The sequence below is a fragment of the Mauremys mutica genome, chromosome 25, assembly GCF_020497125.1.
Source record: "Mauremys mutica isolate MM-2020 ecotype Southern chromosome 25, ASM2049712v1, whole genome shotgun sequence".
Classification (NCBI taxonomy): Eukaryota; Metazoa; Chordata; order Testudines; family Geoemydidae; genus Mauremys; species Mauremys mutica.
In genome coordinates, this window is record NC_059096.1 from 8,072,962 (window position 1) to 8,095,106 (window position 22,145).

Below are 22,145 nucleotides of genomic sequence, written 5' to 3' on the forward strand. Positions count from 1 at the left end.
ATTTGTGCCATAAGACAGAATTCTTCAAATTACATCAAACAACAAAAATACAGGAGGGTCGAGGAAGCTTTTTATTAACTGTGCAAAAAATGTGTGAAAATCAAATGGAAAAAGAACTCTGCTTCCTATAATGCTCTAGATCTAAGGATCACAGTGTGCTTTGCAAGCATTTATGAACCGAGTCTGCAAAGGTCACTGTTTCCTCAGTTACACATGGTAGAATTTGTTTTCCTTTCTTTACAAAACCAAACCAAACCCCTCGGAAATAACATTAAGGCTGCAAATTCAAGCACTCAAAAGTTAGGAAATGCCAGTATCAAGCGTGCCTGTAATACTTTGACGTGGCCCTCTTCTGTGTATGGATTGAGATAGTCTTTCATTTATAGATATACATGCATACTGTTTTTCCCACAGAATCCCTGCCTCCTTCAGCGTACAGGATGAACTGTGCTCAGTGAATGAATCCGGGTTGTGTATTCAATGAGGCTGTGGTCTGTAGACCTCTTGTCTCCTTCACTGTAGAAATTCGAAGGTGTGTAACGTCAGAGACAGGAGACTGGAAGATCTTGCGGTTAAGTCATTTGAGCTCAGTTCTGCCCCTGGCTCTGCCACAAGACGTCCAGTCTATCAAGCAGTTTGCTGCGGAATTAGTCTGTATTACGCCACACAGTCCCAGTGCCCCAGACATAGACTTGAGAAAATTGATAGACCAGACAATGAGCCGTGATGGGTCCTTTCCCCTGGAAGTTATTAAATTGCTTGTGTAACTTCAGTGGTGCATTGGGTATGAAGTTGCTTGTGTCCTCAGTCTGCTGCATGAAATTGGCGACACGGGCTTGGTATTTTGTCTCTTACGACTTGTGCAAGAATGATTAGCTCTTCACGTTGGTCCCAGAAATCAGCTTCTTTTCACAAATGCAGTTATTGCTCTCTGTTGGGATTGCAGTTGCTTTGATCTCTATGCCTATAACTTGATACAACTGTGGGGTTTTTTGTTTTTTTTTTAAAGAGCATTCCCCTGTTGATGTCAGCCATTTCAGAATCCTAGACACCATCTTAATGCTTTTTGCTTTTCTTCTTGCTGTTCTGGTAAATTTAAAGGCTGTGGACAAAATTTGCTTCTGATAATAGGTTTAGAGGAGCTTGATAGGGAATAATTCTGCATTGGAAAGAGAGTCTAGTAGTCAAACCTTTATCCAGCTGTAACTTATATGAGTCAGTCGGGGGACCACTTTCTTCAGCACAGACCTTGAGCTGTAACCTGTCTATGATCATAATAGTGTGCTTTTTCAAGTCTCCCTTAAAAAAGTGAATGAATGAAATAGCTTGTTGCAGTAGCTTAAAAGGCAGCTAGTTATTAATGGCCATCTGATTCCCCCCCCCCCCCCAAATAAAAAATTGTGTTCCTGGAATTAAACTGAGGAGCTGAAAATGCACCACAGAGCAATAGGAGTGCAATAATTTGAGTGCAGGGGAAGGTGCATTGCATGAGGTTTTGTGTAATAGTGTTAAATTTTTTCCCCTTTAGATAACTTTTGCAACAGGATGGCTGAGCAACGTCAGGATTTCAATATGATGGAAGACCATTCGATGAGCCAAGCAAAGCAGATCCCGTCAGGTGAGCCTTATCAGGTTGGGATAGTCATGGGAGAAAGGGAGGACCTTCCCCCACAGGCAGGTTATTTTCTCTCCAGGAGAATGAGGATGACACAGTTGGGAGAGATCTCAGTACAAGGAGATTGAGGTGAGGTTGCCTATAGAGTTGATGCCTGGGAATATATGTGGTTCAATTAAAGGTTAGTCTAAAGTCTAGGAAATGGGACTGTTTTGTGAATTACTTAGGTGCTGAGACATCATCATGCAGTAAATGAGCTTCTTTGTCTTCTGGGAGATAACAAGATACATTCAGATACTTAATAGCTCAAACCGAAGTTTGGGGTTTGGGCTTGGTGACGGAATCGCTGGGTGAGATCCTCTCCCCTGTTATGCTGGAGGCCAGACTTGATTATCATAATCATCTCCATCTGCCTTGTGCTCTCATTCCCATTCAGAGGTAAGTATCAAAAGAAGAAAAGACACTTGAGTCGGTAGAGCGTGTGAAATCTGTAAAAGGCTGGAGAATCTAGCTCAGGGTAGGCAACCTATGGCACACGAGCTGATTTTCAGTGGCACTCACACTGCCCGGTCCAGGGGGCTTAATTTAATTTTAAGTGAAGTTTCTTAAACATTTTAAAAACCTTATTTACTTTACATACAGCAATAATTTAGTTCTATATTATAGAAAGCGATCTTCTAAAAACGTTAAAATGTATGATTGGCACGCGAAACCTTAAATGAGAGTGAATAAATGAAGACTCGGCACAGCACTTCTGAAAAGTTGCCGACCCCTGATCTAGCTGCTCATAGAAAAAAGGTAAAGGCTGCTTGGGAATTGAAAGGAGGTGAAACAGGCTTCTCTCAAGTCTGGTATAGAAGGGGTCGGGGTGATTTGATTTTGTTTTTTAAATGTAGATTAATGGCTTTTTTAATAGACTGAGGCACAGGACTGAGATTTCCCATCCTTCCATGTAGCACCTCAAATCCTCCCTGGTGTACTAGTTCTCTTTGTTCATACTTAGAAGACTCGTGTCCATGGATGTGTAGATGAACTACTTCCTGTTGTGACACCGGCTTCCTTTCACCGCCTCTACACATGGTTATAAACCCTTTCGCCCTTTACAGGATTCAGAAAATTAAAAAGTCGCTAGGGCAGATCTCTCAAACTTGTACCTACCCTGTTTATGCATGATGGCAGCCATCTTTTCACCCGTTGGTTGCTGGAAAGGTTCAGGAGTCTCTGGATAATCACTTAGAGATATTGGGACAGAGGCATTTGGGGTGGGATGAGGAATGGAGCGTTGATTGTTCTAAGTGAACTGGCAGGAATGCCGAGGGCGCACTCTGAGCATTTAGGTGGGTCTGTTGCACACAGAGGTGGACGAGCTGGTTTAAGTTAAAACGAGAATCTCCTTGCCCCTGGAAGTGAACTCTGACCCATTCTGCAGGTGTGAAATGACGTCGCCAGCTTTCCTTCCCAGGTGATGTCCTCAACCCATGGCCCATCAAGTGGGCCCTGCCTTTACCTTCAAGAGACCCCACACCCAGCCGCAGCTTGGTGGTGATCGTTGTCATGATAATTGAATGGTCAGTGGGGCCTAGTAAAGAGGATGCCTGAGATGCCAGGCACCACTTTTGCCCATACAGAAGAGGAGGAAGGTTTTAGGCTTCTTCTGTCTCTGCCTCTATTCCCTCCACTCTCCAAAGAAACTACTCTGCTTCCCAGAGGGGAAGAGGGAGGGGGCTTCTGCTGGCATGTAAACATGTGAGGAGGTGGAGGTTGGGGTGGGAAGGGAAGGCCTGGTTACACCGAGCCTCTGTGTGTGTGTGTGTGACACACACACACACACACACACACACACACACAGACTGGGGTCCCCTTTCCGGGCAAGACTGGCCCTGGTAGAAGTTTTGGATATTTTAATGCATCTCATTGACAAAACTGCACCCACCTACTCACCTGCCCCTCTAGGCTGAAGCTGGCACCTCATTTAGAGAGTGGAACTTACGACTTCCTGCCCTTTCGATCTGAGCTGCTGTGGCGAGAGAACCATTTTACAATGGCTTTCACTGGGCTAAAGAATATAGTCCCCCTGTGTGTGCAAAGGATCAGATACAACTTTTGTCAGAGCTGTTTAAACTAGGAGCTCTTGCTGTCGTCTTGTGAAGACTGGAAGAGCAGTTTCCCCGTTGAGTAGTGAGCGGTGTTTCCCTGAATGCTCTGCTTTATCTCTCTGGGGAGGATGATGCTAAGAGAAAAACATTGCAAAGCTGAGAGACGTATTTTACAAATAGACCCTTGGCTTGCGTTGGGGTCCAGGGCTCTGGGACGTCACTTAAGCAAGTGCTAGTGGCAGGTCTGGATCTTGTAGGGTGCTGTTCCCAGGGGCCTCTGTTCGTGTGTTGGAAATAGGCACATATTTCTGATGTTAGTAGCATGCACGTGAATGGCGTCATTTATCAATGTATCTCGGAGGGCTTTACAGACATGAGGTGATGAATCCTCACCCCCTACTGTGAAATGAGTATTATCTCTCGTGTGTGGGAAGACTGAGGTACAGGGAGGATAAATGCAGGCGCAGACCTCGGAGGTCACACGGTGAGTCATGGCAGAAAGAGAAGCATCAATCATGAATGCCAGCCCCCCTGCTCTAACCACTAATCCCTACTCTCCCATCTCGACCTGGGAACAGCCCTCGACTGCCAGGCTTCCGCCACTCTAGCCACTTGTGCCTCCCCATGTCTTTTTATGAACATTCACTGAGGGAAGGATCGGATGGACTACAGTATGTGTCAGATACAGTGGATGTCTGACCTCACCAAAAATCAGATCCAGAGAGGATTTCCCCTGTCCTCTAGGCATACCCAATACCATACCCAATACCAGCCAATGGGTTTTTCTTCTTTTGTCACAGCCGAATTTGCTGTCTCCGTCCCTTCGCTTTGCCTACCCCAACCCTCCTGCTTCTCCCCTACTTGCCTGATCCTTGAAGTAGATGGGCTCATCTCGTTCCCTCCCCCCGCCACTTCCCAACCTCCTGCATACTGCCTGGCCTGTGTTGCCTTCTCCCTGCCTCCTGTCGTCTCATTAATACACAGATTCTCACTATTTCCCCTGGAATCATTGGTCGCTTTCCTAGTGACTGCGGTTGTAATAATGCAGCAGCATTTGTGTGCATTCTGTATTCACGAGTCAGCTCAATTGATGATAAAAACAATGCTCCCCAAAGGTGCTGCCAGCGGACAGCTTCCTTCTCTTGGGTAGCGAGCCAGGACAACAGAGGAAAAAGCTGGGAATGTGGAGAAATGGGGAAGTTTTCTCCAAAAGAGCTCCTCTCACCCTGTATTTTAGGCCTACATTTTCACGAAGTCTTTCCTCACGTATTTAACAATCCGGCTCACAAACCTGTGCAGTCATGGGGACTGATAGTACTCAATACTCCATTAATGTGGAGCAACATAGTGCTGTCTCGTATCTGCCACAGGTACAGTTTGCGTCAGGCAAACGGGGTCCCTATGTTATGGACAGAGCCTGTGGCATATTCCAAGGACCGTTCTCCCTTCCAGGCCCTCTTATCTAATCAAATCAGTAGCCTTCTGTCAATGCCATAGTTTCAATTCTCATGCACCGGAGTCCAGGAGACTTGGCTTGTGTTAGCTTGAATCATTCTTCGTAAATCAATTTCTCCAGTTCTCGTTATTTTATTTGCTGGAACTCCTTGCAAAGAGTGTCCCTGCCCTTTTTGCTTGTAACCCAGGCCCAACATCATAATCCATATGGAGCGCTGAAGAATTCCTTGCAAGTGCTTTCCCTCTTTCCATTGATTTAAAAACATGAATTACAGAAGAAAATAAGCTATTAGTTCAGCAGACTGCTCTGAGAGGGCGCCTATGCTGCACTAGAAACATCAATGTGAACTACAGTGACTCACTCAGACTGATGTAATCCAACATCTGTGGTCTCCAAGGAAAGGTTTTATTGATTGATTGATTGATTGAGCTTTGCAGTTTCTAGATGTGCTCTGCATTGGATTGGTTGCTCAGCAGATTTTGCTTTTGGCTTTTTTTTCGGTGCTCTCGCTGAATCTGTACCTGGCACTTCAACACTCCGTGAACATCGAACTGTAATTGCCAGCTACAGCCATCCAGCTTTTCAGATAAGGAAATGGGGATGGGCGAGGTTAACGGAAGAGCCTGCCAGACATAGCCAAGGATCTGTTCTGAGTGCTCAATGTATGTTTTCCAGGCTATCCCCTGCAGATACCAGTTGACGATGGATCAGATGAGCCCATTTCCGAGACCTCTGACGCTAAGAGCACCCCGACTATGGAAGGTGGGAGCTCTTTGTCGTACTGCTTTTAAACGGTAATGGCTGGTGCTGTTTCTAAGCATTGCTTAGAGATGCGCCAGGCCATTTTCTGAAGGGGGGTTCCTGAAGAGGCATGGCTGTCTTGTGTCTCCATGCTGCCAGATAAATGCTCTTTGTTAGTCTGATAATCACGAAGGAGAATTGCCCACACAGACACCCTTGGAGGATCAATTCCAGTTCCATTTCCTCCTCCAGGGATTGCACTCCCAAATCAGCATGCCCGTTGATGGCTGCTGAGTGTAGCCCATCCTGAGAGGGTAATTACCTCCACCGACTCGTGTCTGCAACTCCCTATTAATGTTAATGGGCACTAGCCAGCCTTCAGAAGCCATTATTAAGCCGCTCACAAGGCAACACAGATTCTAACGTAGACACGCAGACTCCAAAAAAACATTAGGAAAAATGTCTGAGCGTCCTAGTTGCCTTTCCCTGGTAAACGACCCTGTAGCCTGCCAGGAAGAGTTAGATTTACATCAAGCCAACGAGTGTTCTCCGTTTCCAATAGATATTTACACAGAAATGTCAAGAATTGGACAAGAAACCAAGCAGTGTTCCAAGGTGTCACACATCAGCTCGGAGTCTAGGCATTCGGTCCAAATCACCTCTCAGGCTAACAAAACCTGGGTTCATATTAGAACTTTTGGTTGCAAGATGTGTCTCCGCTACTCCCAACGGGAGTTTGGTGCCAAAAGACCTTTAAAAATCTGGCCCACAGTCTTTAATATCCTACAGACATTTAAAGATTGCAGCATCAGTGGTGGTGGGGAAGCCTGCAGAGATCTTTCAACTTGAAATTCTATTTATGGGAGGCTGTTTGGTCGAGTTCCTAGAGCATAGGACTGAGCCATGAGACCTGGCTTTTAATACTGATTCTGCCAGTGACTTTAGCAAATCACTTAGTTTCCTGTCTGTAAAATGGGATAATATACTTTAAAAGGTGGGCATAGATCTTTGGATGGGAGGAGCTATACAAAGGTGCAAAGTATTATTCATTACATAAGTTCCCTGCAGTTTATAGAGATTATTGTTTATTTTTTTACTAGACCTTGACTTGTTCAGCAGGGGCGCCATTTCAGATTTTGGTGGTGGGGGGAGCAATTTTAACCGTGATTTCTGGGGCTACGTAGGCACTTGAAAACTCTAGTTTTGGGCAGATAACTTAGCTGACAGCAATTAGCTGACAGGAGCCCTGTACCTAATTCCTTTATAAAAGAAAGAAAATTAAATAAATATTAGGCCCACACAGCTCTAATAACAACACGTTCTGACATCTTGTGGCAAGTCACTTAAGGGACACTGGTTAGGTTTAAAATTTTAATGTATATTCTTATTTTATTATTAACTTTGTGGAGAGAGAGACCCCATCAGGACTCCTGGGTTCTATTCCAGCTCTGAGAGGAGAACAGGGTCCTAGTGGGTTACAGCAGGGAGCAGATACACCTGGGTTCTATATAAGAACATCAGAATGGCCATACTGGGTTTAGACCAAAGCTCCATCTAGCCCAGTGTCCTGCCTTCCAACAGTGATCAATGCCAGGTGCTTCAGAGGGAATGAACAGAACAGGCAATTATCAAGTTGCCCTGTTGCCCACTCCCAGTTTCTGGCAAATAGAGGTGAGGGACATGCAGAACGTGGTGTTGGATCCCTGCCCACCCTGGCTAATAGCCATTGCTGGACCTATCCTCCATGAGCTTATGGCCTTCACAACATCCCCGGCAAAGAGTTCCGCAGGTTGACTGTGAAGAAATGTGTTTTTGTTTTTGTTTTAAATCTGCTGTCTATTAATTTCATTTGGTGACCTCAAGTTCTTGTGTTATGAGAAGGAATAAATAACATTTCCTTGTTCAGTTTTTCCACACCATTCATGATTTTATGGACCTCTATCATATCCCTCTTGAGTTGTCTCTTTTCCAAGCTGAAAAGTCCCAGTCTTTTAAATCTCTCCTTATACAGAAGGTGTTCTGTACCCCTAATCATTTCTGTTGCCCTTCTCTGTATCTTTTCCAAATCCAATATATCTTTTTTGAAATGGGGTGACCACATCTGCACAAACTATTCAATATGTTGGCGTATCATGGATTTATATAGAGGCAATATGATATTTTTCTCTTATTATCGATCCCTTTCCTAATGATTCCCAGTACTCTGTTAGCTTTTCTAATTGCCACTGCGCATTTGAGAAGATGTCTTCAGAGAACTCTCCACAATGACTCCAAGATCTCTCTATTGGTAGGTTCAGCTAATTTAGACCCCATCATTTTTTATGTATAGTTGGGATTCTGTTTTGCCAAGTGCATTACTTTGCATTTATCAACATTGAATTTCTTCTGCCATTTTGTTGCTCAGTCACCCAGTTTTGCGAGGTCCCTTTTTAGCTCTTCGCAGTCTGCTTGGGACTTAACTATCTTGAGTAATTTTATAAATTTTACCACCTCACTGTGTACCCCTTTTTCCAGATCATTTATGAATATGTTGAACAGCACTGGGCCCAGTATAGACCCTTGAGGGACATCACTGTTTACCTCTCTCCATTCTCACCTTTAATTCCTACCCTTTGTTTCCTATTTTTTAATTGAAGTGTGTGGCAGTCCTTTCAGGATCATCTAACAATCCTTAATTTACTTTAATGATAAGCCTTTTGTTATCTTAATCACTCTGCTTGTTTATAAACAAACACCCTGCCCCAGGCTGTGCTGCTCTCCCAGCTTCTGAACTCATCACATATCACACTCAAGCTGTTGCAGTTAAGAGCTCTGTCTGGGGCTAGGATGAGTAGACCTCCCCTACCAAACTCGGGGGTGGGGGGCTAGGGCCCTCCCCTGCCCCCCTAAATGGCGCCCCTGTTGTTCAGCCTGAACATTAGCAATCCCATAGTGCATGCTTCTGAAGGGCAAGAGTTTGCACCGAAGTACTTGGCCAAAATATTCCCCTTATCCTCCTATGTGGTGCCCTCCATCCCAGAAGTAGCTGCAATTCATTGGTGTATTTGCTCCTTTGTACGCACACCAGGCCATACAATTTGTTATCTGTCAGAATGACAGCACATGGTTATATGTAAAATAAAATAGATACATGTGAAATAAAGCCTAATACGCTGATGTGGCATAATGCATGGGTTGGGTGGATGGTGTGACTCCGGAGTTGCCACATTTTTTACAGAGAACCTAATTTAGAAATGTTCTAGAGACAGACTAATATTTGTAATTGGTGGCATTTGTATTCCTCTGCTTGTAATGCCTAGCTGCCATGCATGCACCTATCCCAAGCCTTGGAAGGAGAGGAAAATACTAATTTTCTTAGTTTCTAAGCTTTATCTAACAGAAGCTTTATTCTGAACTGGGCTGTTGTACTTTTAAATGCTGATGTCTAATGACCGGCCAGAGCTGTACTCCATTGGGAATGAGAACTGCCAGCACTCCATTGTAATACAACTCTAATTCTCAGCCTATGTGGGTCAAGAGACTGGCCCGTAAAATTCTAGCTGGTCCAGGACTGGATATTGCTATCTTGTGCATCAGGACAGTGTTGTCATAAGGAGGAAAACCTCATTTGGTGGGGGGGAAAGAGACGCCAGAGGTTTGCCGTGTGAGGAAAGTCCCAGCAGGGATGAATTAGTGGGCACAGTCCAGCTGAGGTGTTTAATGAAAGATGCATGTATGTTATAATAAAACATCCTGACTGTGGGCTGTTGTCACCAGCTGAGCTCTGAGCATCACCTCTGTGCAGGCAGCATTGCTGAATGTGCAAACCAGGCATTCTCTGCCCTCCTGCTCTGGCCATGTTTTAAAAAGACAGTGCTGGTAGCCAAACTATTTTATTTTTTGGATGGGTAAGTAATACATGGAGGCATGCAGCTTATGTGACAAAGGAGGTGATGGATGTACAGCGTGCCTAACAGATGGTCTCTCTGTGTGTGCGTGCGTTGTGCCTGCGCTTTTGTTTCCCATGACAAGTATCAATTTCATCCTGCTCAGGCGATAGGAAGGAAACCTGGTGAGCATTGAGGATGGTTTTCCTTCTGTGATGCATCCTTCAGTGCTAATTTTTTTTTTTTTTTAAATAAGCACTGACCTCTGAAGGGGTTTTGTTTCAGTCAGGCTGTGTGAAAGCTGCTTTGTTTTTCAGATGCCACAGCACCCTTAGTGGAGGAGAGAGCACATGAGGATCGGATTGCAGCTCGGCAGCATGTGGAGATACCCGAAGGAACCACAGGTGAGGCCTCTGCACGCCTTCTGGTGAATGAGGAAAGAGTTTTGAAGTGTGGCTGGCAGGGTTGGCAGTTTCCCGGGAAAAACTAGTTTAGCGCAGGGTGCTGGTAAATACCGGTTTAAACCAGGAAACCGGGAAAATGGTTGCATCAGTGTCCAGCAAGTTCAGCAAGCGTAGAACAAATCTTTTCAAACTTTGGATACAGCCGTTCCAAACTGAATAATCTATCCCCTGTTTCAAAGTTAGTCTTCTGCTACAGAATGCTGCCTGGTCAAATGGACCTGGACTGGTAGGTGGCATGTTTCTGCATGTTTCTGATTGCTTAATGCTTCAAGCCTACAACTCTGCATTATTGTCACTCTCATATAATCAAATGATTTCGACTTCTGTTTAAACAGTATTGAAAACCAAAATAACCAACCAAAATGTATAGACATTCTGATGCTCAGTATTATGATGACGTATATTGATATTACAACCAGGGCAGTTTTGCTTTTTATTTGTACAGCCCTAAATTCATCTCAAATCTAACACCTTGTGATCACAATTTGCATATGTAGCTAAAACTCAGCGTAATGTGGTGTGCATTGACGAAAGGGTTTTTAAAATAGTCTCAGTTTAAAGTATTTTCTAAGTAGTACTTCCCAGGGCGCTAAAAGCCATGATTTTACCTGGTAAAAAAAACACCTCTGTTAAATACCATACCATCCCTGGTGGCTGGACAGTCTTTCTGGATGCTTATAGAGCTGGAATAGGCACTGGAGTTGCAGCTTAGTAGTAAAACTACAAACATCTCATAGGCATGGGTAGGTTCCAATAAGCACACACAGGTTTGCTGCTTTACCTTCTCCTACTTGAAAATCCAAACTGGTCAGGTCTGTCTCTTGTTCCCATCCCGGAGAGCAGCAGGATCTTTGGGGAAGATGTTTCAACCTTTTCTCCTCTCCTGGCTCAACAGCATCATCCTCTTTTGTGTGGCACACCCATGAGTTCTGAAGGAACTCATGGATGAAGTGACTGAGCTGGTAACAAAAGGATGCAGTCTCTCATTTAATTGATGACTATACCTGAGAATTGGTGGGGAGCCCCTGAAGGCACTAGGTTTGATCCTTGGAATTGCAGACTAGTGAGCTTTACTTTTGGTACCAGGTAAACTGGTTGAAAGGTGATTAAAAATAGAATTTATAAAAAATTTAGAGAAACACAGGAGAGAAGCAACCCAGCATGGCTGCTATAGCAGAAAAGCATGCCTCTCTAGTCTACTAGAATTATCTGAATGTCAGCAAAATAGAAGATGGACATAGTTTACCTGAACTGTCGAAATGCCTTTGTCAAAGGTCCTGTCTGCAGGCTTGACATGGGATGAGAGGTTAAAGTACTGTCACGAGTCCGAAATTAGTGAAACACGCCCCCCCCCCCAAAAGGTAGCAATAAATGGTTGGTTTTCAACATTGTAGAAGCTTAACGGGTTGCCCCCAGGTTGTGTATTAGGACTGATGTGTAATATATTAATCATCGGGGAAAGGGGAGTGAGTAGTGAGCAGGCAACATTTTAAAAGGGTCAAAATTAAGTAGGTTAGTCAAGACTGACAGAAGACTGAGCTAATCAAGTTAAGTGAATGGGCATCATGGAATGACAAATGGAATTCAGCACTGAATTCAGTGCACCTCTGAAAATATAGGTCGAACTGTCCCCTGATGTTACTGGGTTCTCAGCTAATTGTAGCTCTTCAGGAAACAGACCTAGGCGTCATTCTGGACAGCATAAACCTCTGCTCAGCATGCAGGAGCAGGGCAAAAAGTAAACAAGGTGTTATATTTGTCCACATGGATCCCACTCTAGGTGCTCATACACCCCATGAATGAGAGATTGGATTCTTTTGGTCAGCAGTGTCCTTTGGGGCCACATATGTGCCCTGCATGATAGAATCATAGGACTGGAAGGGACCTCGGGAGGTCGTCTAGTCCAGTCCCCTGCACTCATGGCAGCACTAAGTATTATCTAGACCATCCCTGACAGGTGTTTGTCTAACCTGCTCTTAAAAATCTCTGATGATGGAGATTCTGTAATCTCCCTAGGGAATTTATTGCAGTGCTTAACCACCCTGACAGTTAGGAAGTTTTTCCTAATGTCCAACATAAACCTCCCTTGCTGCAATTTAAGCCCATTGCTTCTTGTCCTAGCCTCAGAGGTTAAGGAGAACAATTTTTCTCCCTCCTCCTTATAACAACCTTTTTTGTACTTGAAACCGGTTACCATGTCGCCTCTGTCTTCTTCTCCAGGCTAAACAAGCCCAATTTGTTCAATCTTCCCTCATAGGTCATTTTTCTAAAACTTTAATCATTTTTGTTGTTCTTCTCTGGACTTTCTCCAGTTTGTCCACATCTTTCCTGATATGTGGGGCCCAGAACTGGACACCAATACTCCAGTTGAGGCTTAATCAGTGCAGAGTAGAGCGGAAAAATTACTTCTCGTGTCTTGCTTACAACACTCCTGCTAATACATCCCAGAATGATGTTTGCTTTTATTTATTTTATTTATTTATTTATTTATTGCAACAGTGTTACACCGTTGAATCATACTTAGCTTGTGGTCTACTGTGACTCCCAGATCCCTTTCTGCCGTACTCCTTCCTAGGCAGTCATTTCCCATTTTGTGTATGTGCATCTGATGGTTCCTTTCTAAGGGGAGTACTTTGCATTTATACTTATTGAATTTCCTCCTGTTTACTTCAGAGGATTTCTGATGCTGTACCCTGCCTCCCCCAAGGGCCCCAAACCACCTCTCAGTTCCTTTCTATTGCCTGGGGTAGTGAGATGACACTTGGCAGTGTCTGCCAACTACCCCATAGCTCTCAGCTTTTAGCATTGGGTTAGTGTTAGAATTAGTCTGAGCTTCGTTATAATTAGCCTGTGGGCAGTAATAAAGAATTAGATATTTTTGTGGCTGATAACATCCACCCTTGGGGCTGAAAAAGGGATATACATTCTCATGCTAACCGTCCTTAATTGCCCACAAGCGTTTCCTGCACTTGTCTCTGAAGTATCTGGTACTGGTCTCTGTCATCCAAGATAGTGGCTTAGGTGAAGCACTGCTCTGATGGAGTAAGGCAGTCCCTCAACTGCAGTTAAAAGGTAACTGCCTTCAGGTACATTATAGTCCTGTTATTAATGCAGTCAGGCTGATGGACAGGATCAGTAAGGAAGCAAATTTGTTTTTCGTGGCAGCCGTTTAAATTTAACTTTTGTAATTTTCCCCCCCTTTATTTAACTGTGAATCAGCTGAGGAAGCAGGTGTGGGAGCTACTCCTAACCTGGAGGATCAAGCTGCAGGAGATGGTGCTCAAGGTCAGTGGAATATTTGCTGCTGGGAAATAGTAAAATCCAGTTGGGACCTAAAACAGAGAGAGCAGTTGCCAGTGGGTTGGGATCTTTCTTCTGCAGTGCTTCCCTTCTTTGCTATACACCCAACTATCCAGTTCTCCCTGCCGCTGCCTGTCTCTAGCCAGGTATGGTCAAGATGCTTGAAGTATCCCCCCCACTTTTTCCATGTTCCATTTCCACAACTTTTCATCCATTGCCCTTCTTCTCTGGATGGTCACAGCCTGAGTCCTTGTCCTCTGTCTGGAATAGCAGACGGTTGAGTATCCTCCGAGCTATGGAAGGAGGAATCAACTTGCAAAATACACACAGAGAGGACAATATGAGTCAGCCAATGGGAGATGCTCATACTCTGAATACTGACTCCTTCATTCCCAGTCACCTTTTGCAATATACCTCAATGTCACTCTCCTGTGGAATGAGGCACGTGGGTTGATTTTGAACCCTGCAGTGCTGACCCCGAGGCAGTGGCTTATCTAACTTTATAATCGCCACGTCCAATTTTTTTTACTTGAATTGTGACAAAAATAATGCCCACTGGGAGTCTGGTTGGCACATTATTCTCAAACTAGTCTCATTATGTACTTTGACGTATTGAGAGTAGTATCTTCTAGCTTCCGTTACACAGACCATAACAAAGCTAGCCGCTGTGCAGTGTGTGGACGTACAGTATAACTGGGCATCTGCTTAACCGAGCTAAAAATTATCCCTTTAATATGGGGAGCTACATCGGGTGATTTTGACTATGCTGACTTCAGACATCACTGAAAACTTCACGGTGGGATTTTCAGAAGCGTCCAGTGGGAGCAGAGGGAGGCTAATGCTCTGAATGTTTTTGAAAATTCCACCCCAGTCTAATGAAACAGCAAGTGCAGAAAGCTGAATATGTCGTAGATGGTTTTCATGCTCACGCTCTCCATCTTGTGCCATTTACATGATGCTTGGTTTTTCAAGCTGAGTAAATCCCATTTTGCAAGATCTTTTTCTTGGTGGCATATACATGACATGAATTTCTTCATCTGTTTGGTGTATATCCTTCCTGCTCCATGCCTGCTGCTACTCTCCAAATTGCACACAACTTGTCTGGCTGAGAGAAGTACTTTCAAACTTAGTGATGTTTAAAAAGTAAATATTTGTTCCTGTATCTTTTCAACCCAGGACAGAGTTCACATCTTCAGCTTCCATGTAAATATGAGTTTGGTTATTCTTATCCTACTCCCTAGCAGAAGTTTGCCCATAACTCTATCACAGGATCATCATGCAAGTCTTTGTGAGTGGCAGTTCTTATGTGCAAGTGGACACGGCTTAGAATAGCAGAGGATTCTGTAGGTGTAGCTTGAGGTCATTAGCAGAGATGTGATGGGAGCGTTGCATGATATCTGCCCAGCTCTGGCCACTTCTCTGTTCTCACCAGATGTTTAAACTTTCCCACCCCGTACTGAATACCAGGTTTCTGCACAGTAAATTGTTACTTCTCTGAACATGGGGAATGATGCTTTAAAAGAGGCACTTCCATTTTATGATACATTTTCCTCTGGGTCAGATATAATTGTGATAAGTGCTGCACGCCTGTGGCCAGATATAAATCATAATTTAGTGACCTTGGTTTTGTTTTGCTGTGGACTTTGAAAACTGGCTCTTCAGCATGAAGAGGGAAGAGTAGTGATGTGAGTCTCAAGTTTCTGTGGGAGGGGCAGCCTCTTAAATCTTCAGTTTTTTAACCATATCATTTGAAATGTTACAAACTCCTTTGATTACGTGTTGCACTCTGTATTTAGAACAAGAAGTGCATTTTGGAAATGTCGCTAACGAATGTAGTGGGCACATCTCTACTTTTGTGGTCCTTACGGTATGTTCCGCTCACCTGCAGAGCGAGACTGGGTAAATGAGCACTGCTGGTTAGCATACTAGCATGGATGGAATGCCCTTTGGTTATCAAAGGAGCTCGCCATGGCCTGACACGAATTTTATTGCCAGTACTAATTGGTATCTAATTTAGGTCTGTCTTGGATCATGAATTTGAGGACTCTGCAGTGATGATTTCACTTAAGCACTTAGTTCTCTTAGACCTGTGTTGACAACAGGCTAATTAAGTTGTGATTTTTGCTTATCCCATTTTTTAAAATTTTTCTTTAGAATTTGTTTTTCATTGAAAGGCTTCTTTTTTATTTTAGTACAAAAGTTTCCCTAACCTAGGCTTTTTGATTTAGCAGGCAAAGTCATGAAAAGAGCTAGTGGCTGGAAGCGTGAAGCTAGACAAATTCAGGGTAGAAATAAATCACGCATTTTTAATTAACCACTGGAACAGTTTACCTAAGGGTGTGGTGGATTTTCCATCACTCCAAGGTCTTTTCCTCCCGATCAGATGTCTTTCTAAAAGAGGTGCTCTATCTCATCCAGAATGTATGGGCTTGATGCGTGAAATTCTCTGGCCTGTGTTATGCAGGAGGTCAGACTGCGGAGGGAGCGTGTCTTCATGTGCAGTGTTACCGCAGCTCTGCCTCTATAGCCCTTTAATGAAGGCTCGACAATGCCAACGAGAGCTTCTCCCGTCGACGTAGTTAATCCACCTCCCCAAGGCCTGGTCTACACTGGTGGGGGGGGGGGATCGATCTAAGATGCGCAACTTAAGCTGCGAGACTAGCGTTGCTGAAGTCGACGTATCTTAGATTGACTTACTTCGCGTCCTCGCGGCTCCCCCGTCAACTCCGCTTCTGCCTCTCGCAGCAGTGGAGTTCTGGAGTCAACGGGGAGCGCGTTCGGGGATCGATTTATCGCGTCTAGAGGAAACGTGATAAATTGATCCCAGATAGATCGATCACTACCCGCTAATCCGGCGGGTAGTGTAGACGTACCCCAAGAGGTGGTGGAAGTTCTCCCATCGGCTGAGTGCTGTCTACATGGGGAGTTAGGTAACTATAACTATGTCAGTCAGGGATGTGGATTTTTCACACCCCTGGGCAACATCGTTGTAGGTCTGTAGTGTAGGCCTGGGCTAGATGATCATAAATGTTCCCTTCTGGCCTCAAAATCTTTGCATCTGTGACTGTAAGCTCTGTTTTTTTAAAGGTTATACTGTCAGCTGCTCCAGAACGGGTGTGCAATGTTATGGTACTAATTACTCTGCAGAATGGGCGGAACATACAAAATCAGAGTTTGTTTGCAGTCGCAGCCAGGTGTTTCCGTTCTGTGATCCATCCTCTCCACCTACACCCTGTGCTTTGATGGTGTAGACAGGCTACTGAAATAAAAAAGAATTCGAATACTTGTACTGCACTGTCTAGTTTTTGGTAAAGATGTAGCAGAAGGAGAAATGGTCTCGAGAAGTGAAGATGGTTAGCATTCTGGATGGCTGAGATGTGGCAGCTAAAACTAGCCTTATTTAGTTTGAAGAGGAAAAGAGCTGGAGGGGATTTAAGTTTTGTTTGTAACCTGAGGGCTTTCTACACTGGCATTTTACAGCGCTGCAACTTTCTTGCTCAGGGGTGTGAAAAAACACCCCTGAGTGCAGTAAGTTTCAGTGCAGTGAAGCGCCAGTGTAGACATTTCACCGGTGCTGGTAGCTACGCCCCCTGCTGCGACTACACAAGCCATGTTAAAGCGCTGCCACGGTAGAGCTGTAACGTTGCCGGTGTAGACTAGCCCTTAGAGTCGGGAGACTATCTGTCCATTTTCATTCTGGCCCGCACTGTGTTGTGGTTACACAACACAGTTATTGGCAGATTTATTTAGAACAAATGAAAGCGACACTTCATTTGACACGTGGTCAACCTGTGGCACTCACTGCCACAAGAGCTAATTAATTGTCCAACGCTGTAACTAGATAGAGGCTGGATAGTTTTGTGGCCTATAAAATTGTGCAGTTATACAAGCAAAGAGAACGATAATCAAATGTTAGCCTTCATAGCATACTTGGGACCGCCTCTGTGGACAGAGGCTGGGATAGAATCTATCCACCATGGACACAGAGCATAGCTGATTACACACCGGCATGTTACTGGGGGTGGAGGGAGGCTCCTTCCTCTGAGACTTTCAGTATGGGAGACAGGATAACTGGATAGATCTGGTATGGCAAATCCTGTGTTTGTTTTGGTACTCTGCCTCTTCCCAGCAATGGAGCAGGCAGGCAGAGATGATGGATGATTCAATGTGTATCATCAAAGCAAAGTGGAGTAGCTCTGATTTTAAGCCTATCTACAGGGACAAGATTCCTTTAAAACAAAGAGAACTGCAGAATTGAATTTTCCACCGCAAGTGGCAGTGTAGGACTTGATTGCTTTATAACCATTCTACATGGATAAAAAAGTCTTTTAAGTCTCTTTTGTGTTGCAAGAATGACTTTCCATTGAAATATCTGTGCTAATTCTTTGCCACGCTTTACATCCTGTCCTCCCTCTTCGCCCCCCAGAAGAGCTGAGCTCCCCAAGGCTATGGGAGAGTGTGGAACCTGGAATTCAGGAGCACGTGGCAAGTGAGATTCAGCCAGAAAAACAAGCAGGTGAGGTTCTTCCAGCGACTGTCGTCCCTTTATGTGAAATGCAGACTGGAGAACAGGCAGCAGCAATTCCTGCCAGAGCCGAGGCCACGATACCAGTCCCCCCAGGCACGTCTGAAGACTTCAGAGCCTTTGAAGAAAGCCAGGAGGCTGTCTCCAGAACTGCGCTCTGGGACCGTGGTGGAAAAGAGGACGTTGGAGTGGGTAAAGCGTTGGCAGATGAAGCAGGTCATGATGTCTGCATGGAAGAATTTGCCGCATCAGCAGTTTCCGAATTCTCTCAGAGTGCTCCAAGAGCTGGAATGTTCTATCATGAGAAACTTGCTGCTCAATTTGATAAGTGGCACCCAGGTGTTGATGATGTGGGGTACGAGCCAGTTGACAACTCCCATATTCAAGACAGGCCATCTCCTTTATATAGCAGAGGTAAATATAAAGAAGAGGCCGCTGGGCATGAAAAAGATGAAGACCGTGACATTGATGAAACTATTCTGCAGGATTCACCTTCCTCGTTAGGACAGCAAGACTCTCCACTGCTTGAAGCAGCCGAGGAAGCTGTGAAGGTGCATAGCTTTCCAGCAGAAGGCCAACCCAAAGATAACCTGGCAGAAATATCTAGAGAGACTCCTGTTACTGAAAGGGAAGGTCATAAAGCAGGACAGATCCTAGATGAGAAACGGCAGTGGTTGTCAGGGAAAGGATATGATGATGTCACCAAGATGGAACCCTCTGAAAGTATGTACCAAGTGGAAGTTGAAGCTAATATAATTAGGGAGGGAGAAATCTCAGGTTCTCCACTAGACGTAACCAAGTTTCCCGATAGGTTAAATAAGGATGTGGCAGATAGAAGTGTTTCCTTGCAACAGGAGATGGGGGGAATGGTGCAGGCCATGGAAAAACAAGAGGCACCCAAAAAGAAACCTGCAACTCGCGTGTCAGAGAAACAAGTCAGTCGGGTTCCTCATTTAAAAGGTGTGTGTGTATGTGTCTCATTTTCCTGCCCCACGCTTCTTTCTCCAATGACTTGCTCAGGGCAAGGCTGCTAAACCCAGTCCTGGCACCCCTTGAATCCTGCTGCTTGACAGTTGTCCCCGGATGTTCGCTCTGAACAAATCCAGCGTGCTGCTGCTTTTCACCCTTCGTTTACTCCTGGCCTTTGGTGCATTCGCATCACACTCACGCTTTGGTTGCACGTTTTCTTGCATGGACGCTGACAGGCTGCCATGTGCTTTTCTCCCTTTTCATTTCAGTGTCCTTGGATTTATCAAAGCTGCTAGGTAGACTCTTGGATTTCATCCATCACTCTAAATATTTATAAAAGAGAAGAGGCGTTTGATCGATTTGAAACTTTTTCTGGGCATTTCTGACGTAGCGTTCGCACAGAGCAGGCTATAGTTTCATAGCTGTTGTTAATAAGCCATGCTTCGGGTCAGCTTTTCTAAAGGTGAGGGGGGAGGAGGAGTACCGCGACCGAGACTTTGTCCTCAGTTTCCAAGCCCAGTACTGTGTGCGCCCCCGACAGTTCCAAAGAGATGGCTGAATCTTTGGTGTTTTATAAGAGAGACCTATGTGAGGGGAAGCCTGTTAGATACCTAAGTATGTCGGCTGAGAAACCTTGAGCCATTTAACTGCTTATCTGATAGCATTGTGGTCAGGTAGCTTTAATTTTAGATGTTCAAGTTCATGCAACAGTGTTAGCTTAACTGGCCTGAGTAGGTGCCTAAATTCAGCTTGTTCGGGCACAAATGCCTTTGCTAGTATGCCAGGCACATTTTCTCTATATTCAAGAACTATTTCTCCTCTCACCGAGACCCGCAGTCCTAAGGAAACCTTGGGAGGTTGCCTGTCCAATGGTGAAATGTGGGTTTTTCACTAAATTGTTGTAAGAAGCAATCAAAATGGGATCTGTAAGAAAATCTGTTCACTCATTTACAAGCCTCAGCATCCATGTTTTAGTGCCCAGGTGTTAAAAACACAAGGCGAGTTCTTTGGGGCCACACCAGCCGTAGACATCCATAGAGTTCCGATACTCTTCCACAGGAATCATTTGCCATTGACACACAGGTTTGCATGTCTGTACGGGTCCCGTACCACGTTCGATGCCTACACGCTGCCTTGGCACAGCTAGCCCAGTCAGCCTGAACGTTCAGCCCATAGTCTCCTCCCTCATGTGAGGCAGGAAATGGAGGATGGAGACTCCCACCATATGGACTATCCTGTGGGGATCAGCAGCTGCTGTTAATCCTGTTAAACTTAATATGCAATCAGAGAAGCTTCATTCACACCTCGTGACATTAGCAGAGGTTGCCATCACTAATGCCAGTAGTTAATGGGTGGAAGTGCACAGCCTTCCTCTCTTTGAAATGTTTCAGAGTTGCAGCCGTGTTAGTCTGTATCTGCAAAAAGAACAGGAGTATTTGTGGCACCTTCGAGACTAACAAATTTATTTGAGCATAATCTTTCGGGGGCTACAGCCCACTTCTTCGGGGGCTTATGAAAGCTTATGCTCAAATAAATTTGTTAGTCTCTAAGGTGCCACAAATACTCCTGTTCTCTTTGAAATGAAGTTGACTGTGTTTTCAGACAGTTCGGGTTACAATATGCTTAAAGTATCAGAGGGAGAGCCGTGTTAGTCTGGATCTGTAAAAGCAGCAAAGAGTCCTGTGGCACCTTAGAGACTAACAGACGTATTGGAGCATGAGCTTTCGTGGGTGAATACCCACTTGATGCATCCAACAAAGTGGGTATTCACCCACGAAAACTCATGCTCCAATACGTCTGTTAGTTTATAAGATGCCACAGGACAATATGCTTAAAGTCGCCGGCTTCTGATTGAGTAGCAGGAACAGAAAAGGGGCTGGGTATTTCCCTTTTCAGCCAGAAATACCTGGAGTAGTTCTCTCTAAGGTACAGCTCAGCCTTCATTGCGCAAGGCACCTTTGCTGCTTTAGGAAAGGGAAGGGCATGAGGCAAGTTATGGAAGTGGATAGTAGGGGAGTTCAAGGTCACTGCTAGAGCTGTGTTTTATAAATGACCTTGTACATTTCGTTATCAGCCAGAATAAATTCCCAAAGTTTAGAGAAGATACAAGAGCTGTTTTTCCTTTTACATTAAGAAGAAATGTAGCTGCTGATGGGAAAAAAGTGGATTTAATAGTTAACACCCTAGAGTGTAGTACACATTTTACTCTTTCGATACTTCTAACTCTTTATTTGCAAGACTGCAGTGTCTGTAGTAGTTCGTAGGTTAATGGCCCAAGAACCCCTGTGTGTTCATTATGTATCTAATTTAAGTGGCTTTCATTTGGCTGATAAAGGCTCAAGGGATATTACAGGTTCTGAAACGGAATCCTAAGGAGTAATGTCTGCCAGTCAGACAGAAAACAGTAATTTGGGAGAGATGACGATTACAAGCGGATTTGAATAAAATTGTTTTTTGAAGTAATATGTTGAAAAGTGAGTTTGGAAACACAAGAAGAAGCAGTTCTGTTACTTAAGGTCGTCGGCACCTGCCCTTGGAGGTTTGAAGCATTCGTGAGTTTTAGTCTTTGGATGTGATGCTTAAACCTTAGAGCAAAGGGACAGACTTAGGCCTGAGAATGGAGCTGTTCAGAAAGAACCATTAGAACAGTGTGTCAATCTTCTTGTCATGGATGGTCTGGTATAAAACTTGCCGCATGTTTTTGATGCTCCCAGCAGTTACTCTAACACATCTCCTATATTAAGGCTAATCTGTAACACAGCAAGAACACACTTAAAAAGAGGAAGTAATCTGATAAGGACTGTTTTTTAATAGATTTAACTGAAATGAGAAGAAAAGAGAACATTAATGCATGTTATGATAATGCAGGCATTATAAGCTATTGGGTATTTATTTAGCATCCCCAAGAAGAGGAACATAACTCTCTTTATTTACATTTCATCAGCTCGTATTGACAGTAAAGACAAAGATGGAACTGATACTGAAGAGAAAAAGCCTAAGGTAAGATGACAGATATGAGATATGATGTAAACCTTCTGTGCGTGTTCTTGACTCCATCTACACCCAGCTGCTTTTGACCTAAGTCATCTATTTGTTAGGAAACCTTGCCATTA

At 44.3% G+C, this 22,145-nt stretch overlaps 1 protein-coding gene across 23 annotated transcripts in view; it reads left to right on the top strand.

The window, feature by feature from the left end:
* MAPT (microtubule associated protein tau) overlaps positions 1 to 22,145 on the top strand; it is a 112,761-nt gene that overhangs the window by 62,857 nt on the left and 27,759 nt on the right. For 9 of the 23 annotated variants that reach the window (XM_044999230.1, XM_044999227.1, XM_044999225.1 and 6 more), the window contains 6 exons: positions 1,529 to 1,618; positions 5,843 to 5,929; positions 10,092 to 10,178; positions 13,458 to 13,523; positions 17,965 to 18,054; positions 21,977 to 22,032. In XM_044999230.1, coding sequence (XP_044855165.1) covers positions 1,546 to 1,618; positions 5,843 to 5,929; positions 10,092 to 10,178; positions 13,458 to 13,523; positions 17,965 to 18,054; positions 21,977 to 22,032 — 459 coding nt within the window. In that variant the 5' untranslated portion in view covers positions 1,529 to 1,545. The other 14 variants (XM_044999233.1, XM_044999234.1, XM_044999218.1 and 11 more) reach the window with 7 other exon arrangements.